We start from the raw sequence: 19,561 nt of genomic DNA, 5'->3' as shown, positions 1-19,561 counted from the left end.
TCTCATAGTCACAGGAACATGTATAAGTCATGAAGAAAGCAATATCAATAGACTAAACGATCATAGTCCTAAGCTAACGGATGGGTCTTGTCCATCATATCATTCTCTAATGATGTGATCCCGTTCATCAAATGACAACACATGTCTATGGTTAGGAAACTTAACCATCTTTGATTAACGAGCTAGTCTAGTAGAGGCATACTAGGGACACTCTGTTTGTCTATGTATTCACACATGTACTAAGTTTCCGGTTAATACAATTCTAGCATGAATAATAAACATTTATCATGATATAAGGAAATATAAATAACAACTTTATTATTGCCTCTAGGGCATATTTCCTTCACTTGCTATCACATAGTTTCTTATCTTGCTTAGCATAAGTTGTTGGTGCACATAGGTGAGCCTAGTTATTTTAGGTTTTGTGCTTGACAAATTAACCGCTAGGTTTATTCCGCATTTGTTCAAGCCTAAACCATAATTTTTTAAAGCGCCTATTCACCCCCTCTAGGCGACATCCTCGATCTTTCAGCTGCGAGTCGGGAAGGCAGAGTTGCCGGTGAAAATTGAGCCGATGGCAGGCAATGGCGCCGTTCTGCGCGTTACCTTGATAAAGGCATCGTCGTGTAACTTATGTCGGCCCACTCGTGCTGCTTCGAGGGAAACCCTAGGATCTGGTCTTCCAGATCGGACGATGGTGGTACTGCAGTGTCGTTTCTCTCTTGGGAACATCGTTTGTGGAGCAACGCTGGAAGAGAGAGGCGGGAGGTGGAGCGGCTTCGTCTTGCACGGAGCTTCGGTGGAGATGTCAAGTCATGCCTGGCCAGCAGGTGCTACACTGTGTCATGCCAGGTCAGCATGTGCTACGCTGTGTCATGCTAGGTCGGCAGGTGCTACGCATGACAGATCCTCCAGAATCTTCGTGTCTGGATGGACGAGCGTAGGGCGGTGGCGCCGTTGAGCGCTGTGGTGGCGTCAACGGATGGGCGGACTGGCAATGATGATACGGGTCTCTCTCCTGAAGATGGGTCAGCGGTTCGTGATGATGGCGGCTTCTAAAACGTGTACATGTGATGTACGCTTTAGGTTTGCTGCACCTGCTATTTGTTCCGATACGTTATGTTGATGGATCGGCGACGACACCGATTTAGATATGGGGAGTGAGAGAACTTCACATTATCAAGTTTTATATGTGTGAGTGATGATCTCAGATGGCTTGATGTATGTTCTTATTAAACCTTTGTTGAATAATAAATAAAGATAACCGTATGCGTTGATTGATGCAGAGGCCGGGGTTTTTAACCTTCTTTTCAGAAAAAAGAAACATAACAACCAAAATAAGTGTTTTTTGGGCGGCGTGGTTCTCTGGTGATGTGTGATCACGACTGGGTGTATTAGAGCCTATTCTCCATCTTCTCTTAACAAAAACGAGGCAGACAACACTGAGGCTATTGTCCCCATCCCGGTTCGAGTCCTTCTAAGCAAATATACGGGGTGGGTTCTAATTCCCCTCCCGTTCTCGTTCTTTTAAAACGAGATGCAACGTTATGTTGCTTGTTCTTGAGAAACTAATAATACGAAAAGAAACTAGCTAGACCAATTATCCACTCCAAACAAATGTTACAAATGTGTTGTCATGTGACTGGAGCCGATGTGACTCTAATGGGACCCCAACGTGCCGGAATTATCATCGGCAAGAGTGAGGTTTCATATGTTGTGATGATTCCTCTTAATGATTTTTGGGCGACCAATGAGGATTCATTGCATAGGTACGAAAAGTGTGCTTATAGTTATAGGTATGTTTGAAATGTTGTAATTTTTAAAAAATGTTTTTGACACCACAAGAAAAATGTATCGGATTTGCAAACGTATAAAAATGTTATGTGTGGGTTTTTATGTTGCAATGATTGATTTGCCCTAATTTCGCGCTTAAGTGGAATCCAACAACCGAGGGAGGTGGTTGATCTGTGGTTCCCCGACTGACTAGTATTGAGAAAACCCCATAGAGAGGGGTGGGGGAGGGTGCCGGGCATGGTTGGGAAAATCACACACAAACCTTTCATTCCATTCTTTTGTTCGGGAGAGAGATCAGAATTCGATGCTCTAGCGCCAGTTTGTTACGTCCCTCTTGTTCGATCTACTCAATTCATGGCGATACAGGGAGATTTGGTAGCTAGGGTTCTTGAGAGAGAAAGGGGATCGGAGGGGAGAGGTTACAGGAGGTGGGAGGAAAGGGGAGAGTAGGTGAGATCGATTCACTGATTACAACATCGTGCCCCAACCCCTCGGGCTCACACCTACTTATCGATCACCCACCCAGCTCCCAGGTGGCCGGGTCGAACAGCCTGTTGGGCTTCTTAGCTCTCTTGGGCCGGGCCTCCTTGTTGCCTGTCGCGGTAGTAGTAGAGGCCGTGACATCCCCCCGGTCTTCAAACACGGCTTGTCCCCAAGCCACAGCTCCAGGAAAATGGCTCCGGAGCTCGAATAAATCCTCCCAGGTCGCCAGCGCCTCCGGGTGCGAAGACCACTTGACCAGCACTTGAGGAAGTTGCGCCTATCCTCTGGTGACGACCCGGCAAGCGAGCACACGCTCAGGGAAATCCGGCGCCGCGTGAGCCAACGGTGGTTCCGGCAGGACGGTCACCATGTCGGTGCCTGGTGGCAGAGCTGCCCGCAGCAGGGAAACGTAGAACACCGGGTGAACGCGACTGCCTTCTGGAAGCTGGACGCGATACGCCACTGCTCCAATGTGCGCCGTCACCTGAAAAGGACCAAAGTACTTGAATGATAACTTGTGGTTAGCCCGAGCCGCGACTGAGACCTGCACATACGGCTGCAGCTTCACATATACCCAGTCCCCCACAGCAAAAACCCGCTCCGATCGACGCTTATCCGTCTGATCTTTCATCTGCTGCCTGGACTGTTCCAACTGCTGCTTTAATAGGGCTGAAACCACTGCCCTTTCCTCATGCTAGGTGACCAAATCCACTGGAGCTGTGGCGGACACGTCCACGATCCCGAAATGGCGAGGAGGATGCCCATATAGAACCTCAAACGGCGAAGCCAGCAACGCAGAGTGAGAGGACGTATTGTACCAGAACTCGGCGAGGTGCAGCCACTGGAATCATCTGTGCGGGCAGGAATGAACAAAACAACGAAGGTAGGTCTCCATGCACTGATTCACTCTTTTGGTGGTCCCATCAGTCTGGGGATGATATGCAGAAGACATCCGGAGCTCGGTCCCAGCTTGTTTAAACATTTCCTTCCACAACAGACTGGTGAAAACCTTATCACGGTCCGAGACCAAAGCATGAGGCAGCCCATGAAGCTTGTATACTTGAGTCATGAATGCGGTTGCGACTTGCAGGGCTGAGAAAGGATGAGCAAGCGGAATGAAGTGAGCATACCTGGTCAGCTTGTCCACCACTACCATAATGCACGAATAACCCCGGGACACTGGCAGTCCTTCCACAAAATCCAAAGTTACTGTATGCCAAGCATGGGGAGGAATGGGTAGTGGTTCAAGCAGTCCAGGAGGGCGGATCCATTCACTTTTCGCACTGCAGTCTGACACAAAGTTCTCCACGTCTTGCTTCATTCCAGCCCAGGCGAACAGACGTCGCAGTCTGTCATAGGTGGCATGAATGCCGGAGTGGCCCCCTGTGGCACTAGCATGAATGGCATGCAGAAGTTTCTGTTGCATGGCTGGGTTCGCTCCTATCCACACCCTGCCCTTGTAAAGAATCACTCCATCACGAACAGAGTAATCTGAGGCTGTGTCTCCCATCTCGTTGCAGCGAAGCAAGATCTCTTTCGCGTTCGCATCAGACCGATAGCCCTGCATTACTTCATCAAGACAAACTGGCAGGGCCACTGACATAGCCGAAACTTCTGCATCTTGTCGCGATAAGGCGTCGGCCGCCTTGTTCTCAGCACCCTTCCTGTACATCACTTTGTATTGCATCCCCATGAGTTTGGTGTAAGCACGTCTCTGCCATGGAGTCACCAACCGTTGATCGTTCAAATGGGACAGAGCACTTTTGATCCGTGCGGATGATGAACTCGCTCCCTTGCAAATAGGAACGCCAGCGATCAACAGCCATCAAGATTTCCATGTATTCTTTCTCGTAGGTGGACAAACCACGGTTCCTTGGTCCCAATGCCTTGCTGAGAAAGGCTAGCGGGTGCCCATCTTGGATTAACACAGCCCCCACGCCAAACTCGGATGCATCAGTTTCAAATTTGAATGGCCTGTCAAAACGAGGAAGAGCCAACACTGGTGCTGAGATCAATGACTGTTTGAGATGGTTGAACGCCTCGTCGACCTCGGCCGACCACACGAAAACAGAGTGTTTCTTCAGCAGATTAGTCAGCGGGCGACTGATCATCCCAAAATCGCGTACAAAACGCCTATAGTAACCTGCCAGACCAAGAAACCCCCGGACTTGCTTAACTCCAGTGGGTGTTGGCCAATCTCTGACCGCTGCGATATTCTTCTCATCGGTAGCGACACCCTTCTCACTGATGACGTGTCCCAGGTAGGTGAGTTGTTGCTGGGCAAATTTGCATTTGGACAGCTTCACCTTGAGTTGATGCTTTTCCAATAGTTCAAAAACTTGTCGAAGGAGTTTGATGTGCTCTTCCAAAGTCTCATTATGGATCAGAATATCGTCAATGAACACAAGGACTCCATGCCGCAACAAGGGTCCCAACACAAAATGCATGCCCCCTTGAAAAGTCCCCGGAGCACAACACAGTCCATATGCCATCACCTTGAACTCATAGTGCCCCAGATGAGTTTTGAATGCAGTTTTGTAGACATCCTCTGGCGCCATCCGAATCTGGTGGTACCCAGCCTTCAAGTCCAAGCAGGTGAACCATTTGGATCCTACAAGCTCATCAAGAAGCTCCTCAATAACTGGCATGGGAAATCGATCCTTGACGGTGATAGCATTGAGCTGCCGATAATCCACGCAGAATCGCCATGACAGATCTTTCTTTTGAACAAACAGAACTGGTGAAGCAAATGGACTGTATCTGGGCTGAATGATGCCTTGATCTAGCATCTCCTGTACTTGCTTCTCTATCTCGTCTTTCTGAAATGGGCTGTACCGATAGGGTTTGATGTTCACTGGTTGAGCGCCCGGTATGAGCGGTATTTTGTGATCAAAAGGCCTTGCAGGTGGTAGGCCCTTCGGAGCCTCGAACAAAGACTGGAATTCATCGATGAGTTTGGCTATTGGTGGTGGGACCTCCATCTCAGGCTGCTGCTTCTGCTTGTTATCCATCGCCTGGAGATGAACCAATTGGTGTACATCGTTACAGCTCATCATGAAGTGCAGTTGATCCATAGTCACCGGATAACACTCCTTGGTGTGTGGTTGTATGCCTCGCAACGTGACCTTCTTCCCGTGGTGCATGAAGGCCATCTTCTTGTCACCCCAGTGCACGTCCATAGGGCTGTGTTGCTCCAGCCAGTCCATTCCAATGATCATGTCATAACATCCCAAAGGCAAAACCTTGAGGTCTGAAGCAAACTTGTGCCCTTGTACTGACCAACCACATTTTGTTATGGCTTGGTCACTGAGAAGCTGTCCCCCATCCGCTATCTTCACCTTCAGAACATTTGAGATTTTATGCACTCCTTGCAATCGGCCGGCCAGATCTGAATTGACAAAACTGTGCGAACTACCTGAGTCAACAAGCATCAACACATGTTGATCCTGAATCTTCCCTTGCAACCGCAGAGTCTGTGGTGCAACTGAGCCTTGCACTGCTGCCCTAGAGATGGTGTGACATTCACTTGCAGTATCTGAATGTTCCTCGCCCATTAAGCCACTGGACAGACCCAACACATCAAACATCTCTTGCACCACATGAAGCTGCACTGTTGCTGCACACTTATGCTCTCGACTCCATTTCTCTCCACACATATAGTAGAGACCTCTGGCTCGACGGTAGGCTCGCAGCGTTGTCAGTCGATCTTCCACAGAGCTATTTCCCTTCGGGCCATCGGCAGCTGCTCCACGGCGTTCATCTGCCGGCGCACCGACCGCAGGTGGTGGCCGTCTAGGAGGTGCCGGCAACGGCATGGCCCCTTTGAGATGGGCCCGACTGCTCATGCCATTGCCTGTGATGCTCTCCGAGCGCCTGGGCTCCCGTCGCTTGGAAATCTCCAGCGCCTCTTCCTGTAAATAAGCCAACGAAACAGCAGTATCGAGGTCTTTTGGATTATGAACCAAAACAACAACGCGGATATCATCACGCAACCCATCGACAAAACGCGAAGGAAACAGAGCAGGATCCCAAGTAGTGTTGTGGGCTAACAAAGAATGCATTATTTCCGTGAACTTAGTGGTGTAATCAGTCACGGAGTCAGTTTGCCTCAGATGAAACAACTGACGCAACAGCACCGTGAACTCATTCCGCTCAAACTGCTCACAGACTGTGGTGCAAAAGTGTTCCCACTCCATGTGTCGCAGATCGAAAATCACTGTTTTCGAGCCACACCATTGCGGCCCTAGTGAAATGCATCGCAGCTGTGTCCACCCAAAGCACCGGATCTAAAGGAAGACGCGGAAGTACGACTCGCAATTTCGTTTCCAACTGCGAGGGCGTTCCCCACAGAATTGAGGGAAATCCATCTTAGGCCTCGGAATGACAGAATTGTGGTGGCAGTAAGGGCTACGAGATTGTGGAGGCAGAGGACTGCCAGATCTGGACATGCCCCTCAAAGGTGACCGCCCTGGTGCTCGTGAGCGATGATCGACCGAAAATTGCCCCACAGAGGAAAGGAAATTTGGGGACGGTGCCATACCCGTGACCGGAGGTGGGACTAGAGTGGTGACCACTCCAGAGCCGACCCCCCGGTGAGCTTGGTCGACGCGGTGGCCTTCAGGCCCTTGGAGGCTGCTGCCGGCTTGATTTTGCGGCGCGCCTCCGGGTCGATGGAAGATGGGAGGTAGATCCCCCGGTTTGAGGCCGAGCACGGGGTTCCGCGCGATGACGTCCAGCTCCTTGCGCACCCCGCACAGCTCCTGCTGCACGTCGGAGAGCGATTTCTCCAACGTAGGCTTCCAGGCGGCCAGATCGGCCACCACCGGCTGGATCTCGGCGATGATGGTGGTCGCCGCCGCCACCGCCTTTTGGATGGCTGCGTTATGCTCTTGGATGGCCTTGAGCGCCGCCGCCATCTCCTCCACTCTCTGCTCCATCTCGCCGGCTTGTCGCTGCTGGCGCGTGGTGAACGTCGATTTCTTCAAGTAATCCGGTGGCTCTGATACCATATGTTACGTCCCTCTTGTTCGATCTACTCAATTCATGGCGATACATGGAGATTCGGTAGCTAGGGTTCTTGAGAGAGAAAGGGGATCGGAGGGGAGAGGTTACAGGAGGTGGGAGGAAAGGGGAGAGTAGGTGAGATCGATTCACTGATTACAACGCCATGCCCCAACCCCTCGGGCTCACACCTACTTATCGATCACCCACCCAGCTCCCAGGTGGCCGGGTCGAACAGCCTGTTGGGCTTCTTAGCTCTCTTGGGCCGGGCCTCCTTGTTGCCTGTCGCGGTAGTAGTAGAGGCCGTGACACAGTTTTAGGCTTTTTTAAACGTGGCAGTCACACCACCCACGAGTCTCTTAGTAACAAGTTGACCCACTTAGGCCTTGTACAATGCAAGGTGCTTAGAAAAGATGCTTAGAGAAATAAATCAGACTTTTCTTAAAGCATCGGTGCTTATTTGTATAGAGTAGACGCTTAATTAGGCGCCTCTCCTATAGAAATAAACACCGGTGCTTCAGAAAAATCTGGTTTATTTTTCTAAGCACCTCCCTAAGCATCTAGCATTGTATAAGACCTTAAGAACCCAGGGCATACTAGGCTTTATTTTTTCACAAACTTCTCGAAGCTTCATATTCGTTTATCTCTTTTCCTTTTTATTTAATTTCCATGAACACTTTTTAATCCATGAACGTTTTCGAAATTCATGAACCATTTTCCGCAAAAGTCATTAACATTTTGTGAAAACTGTGGATTCATTTCAAACAAGTGAACATTTTTAAATCTGTGACCATTTTTTCAAATCCATGATTTTTTCTCAAACTCAGGAGCTTTTCTTAAAATTCATAAAATTTTCAAATTCCCTATCATGTTTTAAACTCATGAACTTTTCAAATTTGTGATCATTTTTCAAATTTGTGAACTTTTCTCAAATTTACGATCTTTTTTTAATTCACATTTTTTTAAATCTATAAAAAACCGTTAGTCATTTTTTTAAAATAAGTAGCAGTTGCTGGTTTTTTCAGAGATTCTTTTTTATGGAAAAGTTTTTTTTTTGAGACAATTTTAACGGGCAAGTGACTAGAAAACAGAAGCGAACGTGGCCTAAAACGCACAGTCTACTCTAGACTCCACCGAGCGTATAATGAGCAGCGCATTTGGGCCAGCCCATGCGAGAGGCGACTGAGCGCTGTCGCGCCAACTGGCGCATAACGCACATTCTCATAGGGCCTGGAACCCTGGATCCTAACAAGCGGTGGGCAGTAGAAAGCCCACGACCAGCAATTTCCCGGATTTTGCTAAGAGCATCTCCAACTGGCGCGCCAAACTAGCGCCGCGCCGCAAAATCTTTCTTTTAGCGCGCGCGCAATCGGAATAGTTGCTCCAGCGGGCGCGCGAAAACCGCGCGCGCGGCATACGTAGTCCAGCGCGCGGGACTCTCGCGCGCTCGCTCGCACCTCCTACCCCCCCTCCAGCCGCGTCGCCGCTGCCGACCGCGCCACCCGGCGACCGTTCCGCCGCTTCCTCGGCCTATCCCCGCCCCGCGTGCGCTTTCTCCGCCCCCCCCCTCTAGTCCCGCCGCCCCGCGCGCGTGCTAGTCCTCCGACGAACAGCGCCCGCGCGCTCGCTGCCGCTCGGCGCCCGCGAGGTGTTCGACAAAACACCTAGAAGGTATGTATTGCTCAAAAGCCATGAATTTCGTGCATGTTGATTGTAGTTTTGTATTTATAGCATAGTATTCAACATTGTAGATGAGTTCGTCGTATGATTCTTCTGAAGAAGAATTTGATATGAAAGAGGAGGAGGATCTTGCAATGATCCTAGCTATGCATATTAATAAAAAACCGAAGCACGGTGGTTCGGTTATAGGTCGTCAAAAAATTTGAAGGGATATGATCGATGCCCACAACAGATTGATCATGCATTATTTTGCGGAGAATCCCACATACCCCGAGTCGTATTTTCGTCGCCGGTTTAGGATGAGCACCGAGTTGTTCAGGCGCATTGCAGAGAAACTAGCGAGCCATGACCCTTTTTTTCAGCAAAGGAGGAATGCTGCCGGAGAGCTCGGGCATAGCACCTTTCAGAAGGTGACAGTCGCTTTGCATATGTTGGCATACGGTATACCGGCTGATCTAGATGATGATCACTTGGCTATGGGTGAGAGCCAAGCTATCATGTGTGTCAAGCGCTTCGCAGTCGGAATTGTGCTAGTGTTTGGCGAGGAGTATTTGAGATCTCCCAACGCTGAAGACGTCGCAAGGCTTTTAGCGATGAACAAAGCTCGCGATTTTCCTGGCATGCTTGGCTCAATAGATTGCATGCATTGAACTTGGAAGAATTGTCCAAAGGCATGGCATGGGCAATTCCACGGCCAAAAAAAGGTTCCACTATAATCCTTGAAGCGGTGGCCGATCAAGAGACTTGGATTTGGCATGCATTCTTTGGAATGCGTGAATCTTTGAATGACATCAATGTTGTCAACCGGTCACCACTGATGAGTAAGATTGCAAATGGGGAGTTGCCACCGGTGCAGTTTGTAGCAAATGGCTGTACATACAACTACGGCTATTATCTAGCGGATGGCATTTATCCAAAGTGGCAAACCTTTGTCAAGCCGTTGAAAAAGTCAGAAGATAAGAAAAATCTTGATTTCCACAATGCTCAGGCGGTGGCTAGAAAAAATGTGGAGAGAGTTTTTGGAATTTTGCAAACTCAATTTGCTATTGTGAGAGGACCGGCTAAATTTTGGGATCAGAAAATGCTTTGGTACATAATACACGCTTGTGTGATCATGCACAACATGATCATCGAGAATGAGCGTGGCCAAGATGTGAACTACTCTCAGTATGAGCTCTTGGAACTTCCCGTGCGAATGCGACGGAGGGCTGAAAGGGTGGCTCGTTTTGTTGCCTCCTATCATGCCATTCGACGTTCCGCAACGCATAATGATCTTCAGAAGGATCTCATTGAGAAGTGGTGGGCATGGAATTGACAACAAAGAGCATCATGATTTGTGCGTTCGTTATTGTATTGTTGAACTATTTATTGTGTTTAATTGCACTATTTGTTGTATTGAACGATAAAAACTGTTTGTTTGAGTTGTAATAAATGAAATTAAACTATTTATTTTTGTTTGTTTTGATCTTTTTGCTTCTGTTTTCGAATGCATATATTGTTTGTGCGAATCGCGCGCTGCATTTTAGCGCGGCTACTGGAGCCAGCACTGCGCGCCGCGTCAAACCAGATGATGCGCGCGCGGCATATCTGTTTTTTGCGCGCGGCGCGACCTGCGGCTGTTGGAGATGCTTAAAAAAAGAGCAATTTGCCGGATAAAAAAAAAACAATCTGTTCGGCTATGGTCCTCTCCGTCCACGAATCATCACCAGGCCAAGCCGGCAACACGGTACCTCTTCTTCTGGGAGGAATTCCCTCGAACACCCCGTGCGCGCATCCCGCGCGACCTCTGTCCGATCGAATGGCGGTAACGAACTGAGCTAGGAGGGAGTACGTGGCTCCAATGGCGTCTCTCCCCCCCTTATCCGCCGCCGCCGCCTCTCTCCTGCGGCACCACGTCTGCTTCAGGCACCCCACCCCTTCCCGGAGCTGCTTCGCTAACAGTGAGAGTTATGGATGCTGCGGCGGAGTGCCTGATGCCGGGCGTTACGCGAGGCTGCGGCTGCGGTGGAGGAGCCCGGTACGTGCCAAGGTCGGCGAGGTGGAGAAGGACAAGGGCGCCGATTTGGGGCTCCGAACGGACCAGCCCAAGAGCCTGCGGCGGCGCCTGCGGCTCAGGCCGCGGCTGCGCGTGCTGCGGTGGCGTCTCCTGCGGCTGCTGTCGCCGCGGGAGCTCGCGGGCGACGCCGCGGCGGCGCTGCGGCGGGCCATCCGTCGCGTGCCGCCTCCCGCGGTCGCGTCGGTCGTCCTGGGGGCTCTCCTGCTCGCCGCGCGGCTCACGCTGCCCAAAAACCCGGCCCAGGAGGTGGCCTACGCGGACCTCCTGGCGGGGCTGCGCGCGGGCGCCGTGACCGCCGTCGCCTTCGAGGAGGACTCGCGCCGCATCTACTTCAGCAAGGCCGAGGACGCCGGCAGCGGCGACGACGAGCGCGAGACCGGCAGGGGCGCCGCCGTGCCGAAGTGGCCGTACTACGCGAGGAGGGTGCCGCACGACGAGGGGTTCCTGCTTGGGCTGATGCGGGAGGGCGGGGTGGACTACCGGTCTGCTCCACGGCCGGCGGGGAGGCTGCTGGTGGACATGCTGACCACGCTGCTCACGCTGTGGTTCTCACTGCTGCCGATGATGTGGTTCTTACAGAGGCAGATGTCGTCTGGGGGCAGTGCGGACAAGCGCCGACGGCCCAGGAAGCAGCAGGTAGGATTTGATGATGTCCAGGGCGTGGATGAAGCCAAGGAGGAGCTTGTCGAGGTGAATATATATGACCTCTCTATTTCTTTCTCATGATGATTGTTTTCTGTGATGTCGATGATATGCAGACCAGTAGACAATAGACATAGCAAGTCTGCAAAATGTCAATCAATCAAGTTTAAGAAAGGAATTAACAAATTTTACACCCATTCTCTATAACAAGCCCTACCCACACATGGATCTTAGAGTAAGGTCTTGCTAATCTCGTCGATTCTGATTTTAAGAAATCCGGGCCGACTGGGAGTTCACAATTGCATATGTCGAATACAAAGGGTATTATTTTTGCCAACTAAACTTTTCCCGATCTGCGGCATTCTATTGAAATTGCAAATACCAAGGGTATGAGGAGGAACCTTGCAAAATAAGAAATGGCACAGTAAGATATGATCAAAGTTCTACACAGTGCACTTAAGCCTGCTTGCCTTATTAACTTGTTGCCGGACTACAATGTGGTTCCTGTATGAAATCGTATGTTTTCTCCCTTTTATTTCACAAAGCCCTGTTTCAAGAAAAACACTGCGAGCATGTCTGGATTGGAATATGAATACATATGTGGTAGGCACTTACGTCTAAGATGAATTCCAATTTTTATCTCATATTTTGATGTTTTGACACTAAGTACCCAATCCTATCCTATCCCATATATCTAAGTAGGTTATCCCATTTTTGAGCACATACATGCCCTACACATCATCAAATTTTTTTCTAGCAACAAATAATTGAAGCACAAGGTCATAAATCCCCGCAGCAATGCGTGGGATATTATCTTGTTTAACAGTTTTTTCATCTGGATTACCCCATTTAGCGAAAGGTTTGCCTATTTTTACCCCATTTGGCAAAAGTTTTGCCAATTTTACCCCATTCAAAATTTTGAGAGCGACCTGCTAGGTCGTCAGGTACACATACATGGCAAGCTATGTCGTTGTTTTCATCCTTTGCGTTTTTTCCCGTGCCTGAACCAGTTCGTATCCCTGAGCCAGACCCGTCCCGCGCACCCACCTGCAAATGTTTAACAAAACCAACTGCAAGATGTGGTGCATATGCACACCTGACGACCGAGAGAAAAAAACCATGTCCAACCATGCCATTCGACCCGTTTGTGCAAAAAAAAAAACAGGAGGAAAACCGCGACATGGCACATTACGTGTACCCGACGGCCGGGACACACCTTTTAGATCTCCCTTCAATTTTTTTAAAGGGGTAACAACCAGCAAAACTTCCGCTAAATGGGGTAACCCGGATGAGAATCCGCTAACTGGAGTAATTAGTGTAAAAAATGTCAAAATAGAGGGTAAAAGCCTGGAATTCACTCTATTAATAATTAGTACTTGTATCTATGGATTCTGTAGTATTGACTGCTTAGGCTTGTTGATGCTAGGAATTATATTTTTTTTAGCTGATGTCTTGTTTTTTGTTATTCATATGAGTTAGTTATGTACTTCTATTGACTGAATATCAACAAGACTCATAAACTGTTGTACACTATTATAATTTCTTAATGTAGATAGTGAGCTGCTTGCGTGGTTCACTGAACTACAAGAAGCTGGGAGCAAGATTACCCAGGGGTGTTCTACTTGCTGGCCCTCCTGGAACCGGGAAAACTTTGCTGGCGAAGGCAGTTGCAGGAGAGGCTGGAATTCCATTCTTCTCTGTTTCTGCTAGCGAATTTGTTGAAATGTTTGTTGGAAGAGGAGCAGCCCGCGTGAGGGAATTATTCAAGGAAGCCAAAGAAGCTGCTCCGTCAATCATTTTTATTGACGAACTTGATGCTGTTGGTGGAAGCAGAGGTAGAAGTTTTAATGATGAGAGGGACCAAACCCTAAATCAGGTGTGATTTAGCTCTCTTACTACGTTCTGTTTTCTTTGTGAAGTCATATTAAATGATGAACATATTATTACTTTGTCCAGCTGCTTACTGAAATGGATGGTTTTGACTCGGACGTGAAAGTTATTGTCATGGCTGCTACTAATAGACCTAAGGCTCTGGATTCTGCTCTTTGTCGGCCTGGTCGCTTCTCAAGAAAGGTTTTTGTTGGTGTGCCTGATTTGGAAGGCCGCAGAAAGATTTTGGCTGTTCATCTCAGGAAAGTTCCTTTAGAAGAGGAATCCGAAATAATTTGTGATCTGGTAGCTAATGTGACCCCAGGATTGGTTGGTGCAGATCTAGCAAACATTGTTAATGAGGCTGCTCTACTAGCTGCTCGAAGAGGTAAGTTAAAGTCATCTTATATCATCAGATACATAAGACTTAGAGCAAGTTGATTGGTTCCTTATGCTTGAAGTATCATATTTGTTGCAAGCAAATTTAAATATCGCTTCATTAATGAATGCTTAGAGTTCCAAAGTGTAAAACCTGCAATTTTGTGGTCCATTTTCAGTGGAACAGTGCAAGATTTGTGGTTTCTTTGTAAACTGCCAGTGCATTCTCTTATCAGTTTGACTCCACCATGTTCTAAATTATTACTGAGAAAAATTATAATCTTACCTGCATTTATGTTTTTCTATTTCCCATGTTTTGGAAAGAGAGTTGTCTTTTAAAATGGTTAAGTTGATGAAATGTATGATAATTAAGAAGTTGTATTATTGCAAGATTCTGAGGATGATTGTGTTCTGTCAAGGTGGTGATATTGTGGCTCGGGAGGATATAATGGATGCCATTGAGAGGGAAAAGTATGGAGTCAATGGTAGACAAAAGGGTCCTGATTCTGCAAGAGAAGGCCTTACCAAGTTATTTCCATGGTTACCTAAACCTGGAAATAAACCATCAAATCCAGATGATTTTCAAGGACTTATGGGTTATCATACGTTAAGCTAACTGGGGTTTTTCAAGGTATACTCGAATTTGTCCCTTTTGATGATTTTGTTCATCGACCTTTTCCTTTTAAATTCCTATAAGTAGCTTGACAAACTGATGACCTTCTAATTGAAACGTTATACATGCTAAAGGAGCCAAAATTCACAATGCCAATTCAAAGTTTTTTCATTTTGGTGTCCTGCTGCTGCTGTATGTCATGGTAAGCAAAAACATAAAATGGAATAGCAATGGATTTGGCAGCAGTACAACGTCTCGTTATCCAAAAAAAAGGGCTATGGAAGCTTTTATTTCGTTTATCTGGAGTGCTCAACTTCAGATGACCTATTTATTGATGCTTACTTGGGAAATGCAACTTTTGAATTAATCAGCAGGTTGTACATATCGACATTTTATCAACAATAAATTTATCCTTTCAATGATCCTTTCTTTATGCGGGTAAATATTACAGTGGACTAATTGAAGTATGTGTAGATTATTCATTCATTTGGTTTGTTCATGACACCTATCATGGTATTGAAATTTAGAGATTCTCAGTTTGAAATAAGGCTGGCACTTTTCCTGAGGAAATATTTTTTTTGGTGTGTTGAGGTTAGGTATTGTGTTGACATCCTGAGGTAAGGAGGTTTCCAGATCCTGTCCAATGCAAGTGCACGTTGTAGGTCTGGTTGATCCTATCACTGAGGTTGTTATGAACTATGATTCTCACCTCAACACCTAAAGCTTCTGACAGAGTTGGTGCACCTGCTTTCACATCGAAACTGAAAGCGGAGCCCGAGCCCAGATAGTCTCGATATCCTGGTCGATCATTTGTTTTGGGATTTGTGTTCCCCATCGTATTCTCAAATGTATATAGCATCTTTCCTCCTTTATCAGGTTATCATGGCCCATGCATGGAGCCCGCACAATAATTGCCATCCTGGTAACGGACTTAGCGGCCTAGACGGGAGGTGCAACGTTCTGGTGACGGGTTTCCATGGTTTGATCTCCCTTGCACAGATGTACTCACATGCTAAATTATCTCCAACAGCATTGATGAACGAGCCCACCAACTAATTTCATCATCGCGAGAGCACAACTAATTATGTACTGTCATGAGCTAGTTTTGTGTCTGGAGCTCACCTGGTGCGCCTCTGTTATGCGGCGACCACGCAGGGCCGTATCCGAGGAAACGGAGGCCCGGTGCGAAATAAGAAATTAAGGCCCTCGACATAATAAATAGCAATTAGAAAACAAGGCCTTCAACACTAAAAAAAAACAAGGCTTTGTTATATATATCATCCTTCTGCTGTGTGTTTTAGCATTCATCCTGTGAACCTCATCAGCACGAGTATCTAAATTCTTATTTTCAGAAGAAACATTCGATTCTTTTACCTAAAATTACCAGGAACGTCTTTATCTGGATGTCGAGTGAGTTTCCAATCTTTTTCCTTTTCTTATGTTTTTCATATCCCGGCTCAAATTTCCTAGTTCTAGAACTGGTGGAAATTTCAGAAAATAAAAATGAGAGGCAAATATCTTACACAGTAAATTGAACATAGGAACAAAAAGAGATGAAATAGCCTTTCGCTAATTGGGGAAGACCACGTGGCGGCACCGCGTGTGGTTTCGGTAGTGTGCTTGATCTTCTTGATGAATTGGCGACTTAGCACTCTTGCCCTCGCAGGGCCAGCAGCAAGCAACAAAGGGATTGAAAGAAGTAGTACATGAGAGATGCGAGAATCTGAGTGAAGAAGACATGAATAAATAGATGGACGATGATGGAGCACTACATATTTATTGCATCAACAGACTGTTTTGGGGAAAATGCGAATGAATTAATTCACGGGAGTATAATCGGGAGATATGATAGTATAATGGGAAGACGCTGGAAATAGTAAAGAAGAGGAGTAGCCGTGCGTGAGATAGGGTCTTGGGAGCACTTTCACAACCGTATTTCTGTCCACTATTGAGATATCGGAAGAAACTGCACCATCCTAATATTTTCTCAACCGAGACATTGCGAGTTTGCAACAAATCAAATGTTCCTGCAACTTTTATACTGATCAGGCAACTAATAATGTTTCAGTCTCTTTCCTTAAAAGAAGTCATGATATTTCATCTGATCGAATCCTATTGAAATTAGTGAATTTCACAAAACTACAGGTTTATTGTACAGACCATTTGAAAACTAGAGTACAGTCTCATAGAACTAGAGACCTGCGGACCAATTATAATTTTAGGATAATAATATCACAAAACTCGGCCGGCATGGCATAGTTAAATAATTTGCTATATCTATAGTTGTGTGATATGATTGATCACAAATTCTGTGGTCCTGTGAAAATATCTTTAGAATTGTGGTGTTTTGTGCATTCAATATCTGCTCTGTTGAAATTGCAATGTAATTATTGTTTCTTTTGTTTCTGTTTTGCAGATCCACAGAGGAGATAAGCATCAACTGACATGGTATCAAAATCGTCCATGAACTAGGGGACCTGCTGGGTACAATTGCAAGGCAGCAAAATATACAATTCAAGTCTATTTGTGAAGGAGACTGCACTCTGCACCCAGTGGGGCGGCGGACTGGTGCATTATTCGGTGAATTTTGATGCGACTCGACCAGCAGAAAACTGTTACAGATGATAATAGATTAGCATGTGAATTTGCAATACACGCTCCATGAATTTGACCAGTGACTCGGATCAATTTTACGCGCCGTAATATTGATACAGGCACTTAAACCTGGTGTTGTTCCATAGCTCACAATGTCTAATAGAATAGTCTGCATTAGTTTACAAGATAGGGTCACACCAATTCTGCTGTACATGAACTTGCCATTTGGTTCACTTTGTACCATCTAGTAGTTCCACTGCAATTGGATCCACAACAATGTGTATTAGGATCGCAAGATAGAAGTGCTCAGCAGATCAGCCAGTCTTTATGCCGTGCCGCATTTCTGGTTATGTCATTCACATCTTCCTTTTCTCTGTAAATTGACTGTTGTGGATAGATTTGTTAGCTCTCAAATATGATAATTTCCAATTTATTGTATCTCATGGGAGTCCTTCTTCAGCATTTGATTGATAACCCTGACAGTTTACCTGAGCATCAGGGTTTCCAGGAGTGAGGATTGGGCAAGAAGGGTGCTTGGCGCAGGAGCAAGTGGGTTCCCTGACAGTTGGTCGGAGAACGACCCTGTCTGCTTGATCCAGGAAAGCAGCCTGCTCTCAGGGACACATACCCATCCCGTCGCAAGCTCGCAACGCTGACATGACCTTAATAATTGGAAAGCCATGCAAGGGCTGCAGAATCAGGACATATACCCTCCGAGGCTTTGAGTACCAGAGGGGAAGCTTCTTCCGCTCTTCCCCAGCAAGAGAAAAAAAAGGCAGAGGGAGCTTTGGTATGTGGATGCAGACCTGTCAATAGACAGGAATCAAGGGCGTGGTTTGGCTTTTGGCGTGCCTTCTTCTGGGCTCCTTGTGCTGCTGTGACCATATTCTACTCTGGTTCTGCGTCGACACGCTTGTCCGTCCGCGGGATCAAAACCGCGGGCTAAAAAGGGATGAAGATGGGATTTTCCAACTGACTTGTAGCTTTCGCTGTTTTGTTCTTGGCATCTGCAGCTTTCATTGAATTTCAGCTTATCTTTCATTCAAGGTGGTTTCTTCTCGCTGCTGTTTTGCGGAACTGCTTGAGTTGTACTCCTGCTGGTCGGCACATCATCAGGAATCAATGGGTCTAGCACTTATAGAATAGAGTAATCTGGTACAACCTCTGTAACTTAATGTAACACGTTTTCGCAGTTTAAATTAAAGTGCAAAAACGTCTTACATTAAGTCACTGAGGGAGTTCTTAACAGTCTTTAACTATGTTGCTTGCAGATATGCTCCCCGCTAATATAGTCGAACATTTCCCTAGGTTGTTTCATGCTTGCGCAAGGAGCTGGGCTGGGGAGACGCTTCTACGAATCCTGTTAATAGGAGGCTCATCACTCCGAAAGCTACTAGCTACAGAAATGACTAATTGAAGAGACGCGTACAAATTGAAGGTGATGGTGCGTGCCATGTCACTTTTGCACTCCAAGTTGCAATGTGCTATGGAATTAGGACATGACATGATGTTGGCACCAGAGATAAGCACACCGCATTGTTTCTGCTAGAAGAAGGGCACACGGGTGCAGCGATTCGGTGCCCAGGCTCATCTACACCCGGTCAAAAAAAAATTCAAAAAAATACTAGAAAAATTAAAAAAATTCTAATTTTTTTCTATGGTAGAAAATTTATTGTGCGATGTTCGCTCCAAATTTTAGCTCATTTGGACATCTGAATAGCTCTCAGCAAAAAAGATAAATTGAGTCAAAACAGTATTAAAACAGTAAACTGTTTTACGGACCCTGAATTTGTCTTTTTTGCCGAGAGTTGTTCAGTTGTCCAAATGATTTGAAAATTAGGAAGGACCTCACGCATCAAATTGTCTATCATGAAAAAAAATTGGAATTTTTTTAGTATTTGTTTTGGTTTTTTTTATTTAACACGGGTGAAGATGAGCCCGGGCTCAGAAAAAGGATTTCTGGGCATACGGCCTATATTGACACGCACAATACTGAAGATCTTATGGTTCGGTATGTTCATCGTAGAATATCCATACAACACAAGCATATACCCTCCGTATCAAAATATATGTCGCTGGAGTAGCTGAACTATAGTTGCTTCAACATCTATTTCAGTACAGAGGGAGTATATAGTGATAAGAAAATAGGAAGTTTTTCGATTAAATTAATCCATGAATAAATTATGAGCATGACATTGACAGTATTGGTAACACACTGGTTATGATCTAACAGAGCATGTACTACGCATATAGTAGAAACATCTACGCACATCGCTAGAAACATGAGAGGGATAAACGATGTATACCCTCCAATCGGCCATGCGGCGGCGGTGGCGGCATCATCCTCGGCGGCCTTCTTGTCGGCCTCGGCCTTCTCAGCGGCGGCACGGTCGGCGTCGGTCGACATAGTGATGACGAAGGTGATGTGGACGTAGATGAACAGAAGCGAG

General features: G+C 46.8%; 1 protein-coding gene across 1 annotated transcript; it reads left to right on the top strand.

Moving 5' to 3' along the window:
• The first annotated feature begins 10,635 nt into the window (after positions 1–10,635).
• LOC125538640 (cell division protein ftsH) lies at positions 10,636–17,552 on the top strand. The gene is made up of 5 exons (XM_048701900.2): positions 10,636–11,704; positions 13,209–13,532; positions 13,613–13,913; positions 14,323–14,534; positions 16,933–17,552. The coding sequence occupies exons 1-4, from the start codon at positions 10,799–10,801 to the stop codon at positions 14,517–14,519; spliced, it is 1,728 nt and encodes a 575-aa protein (XP_048557857.1). The 5' UTR covers positions 10,636–10,798; the 3' UTR covers positions 14,520–14,534; positions 16,933–17,552.
• Positions 17,553–19,561: the final 2,009 nt, after the last annotated feature.

Source organism: Triticum urartu, chromosome 2A (assembly GCF_056163025.1).
Source record: "Triticum urartu cultivar PI428250 chromosome 2A, HENAU_Tu73, whole genome shotgun sequence".
Lineage (NCBI taxonomy): Eukaryota > Viridiplantae > Streptophyta > Magnoliopsida > Poales > Poaceae > Triticum > Triticum urartu.
The sequence above is the reverse complement of the archived record's forward strand: the minus strand, read 5'-3'. Positions and strand labels throughout refer to the sequence as shown.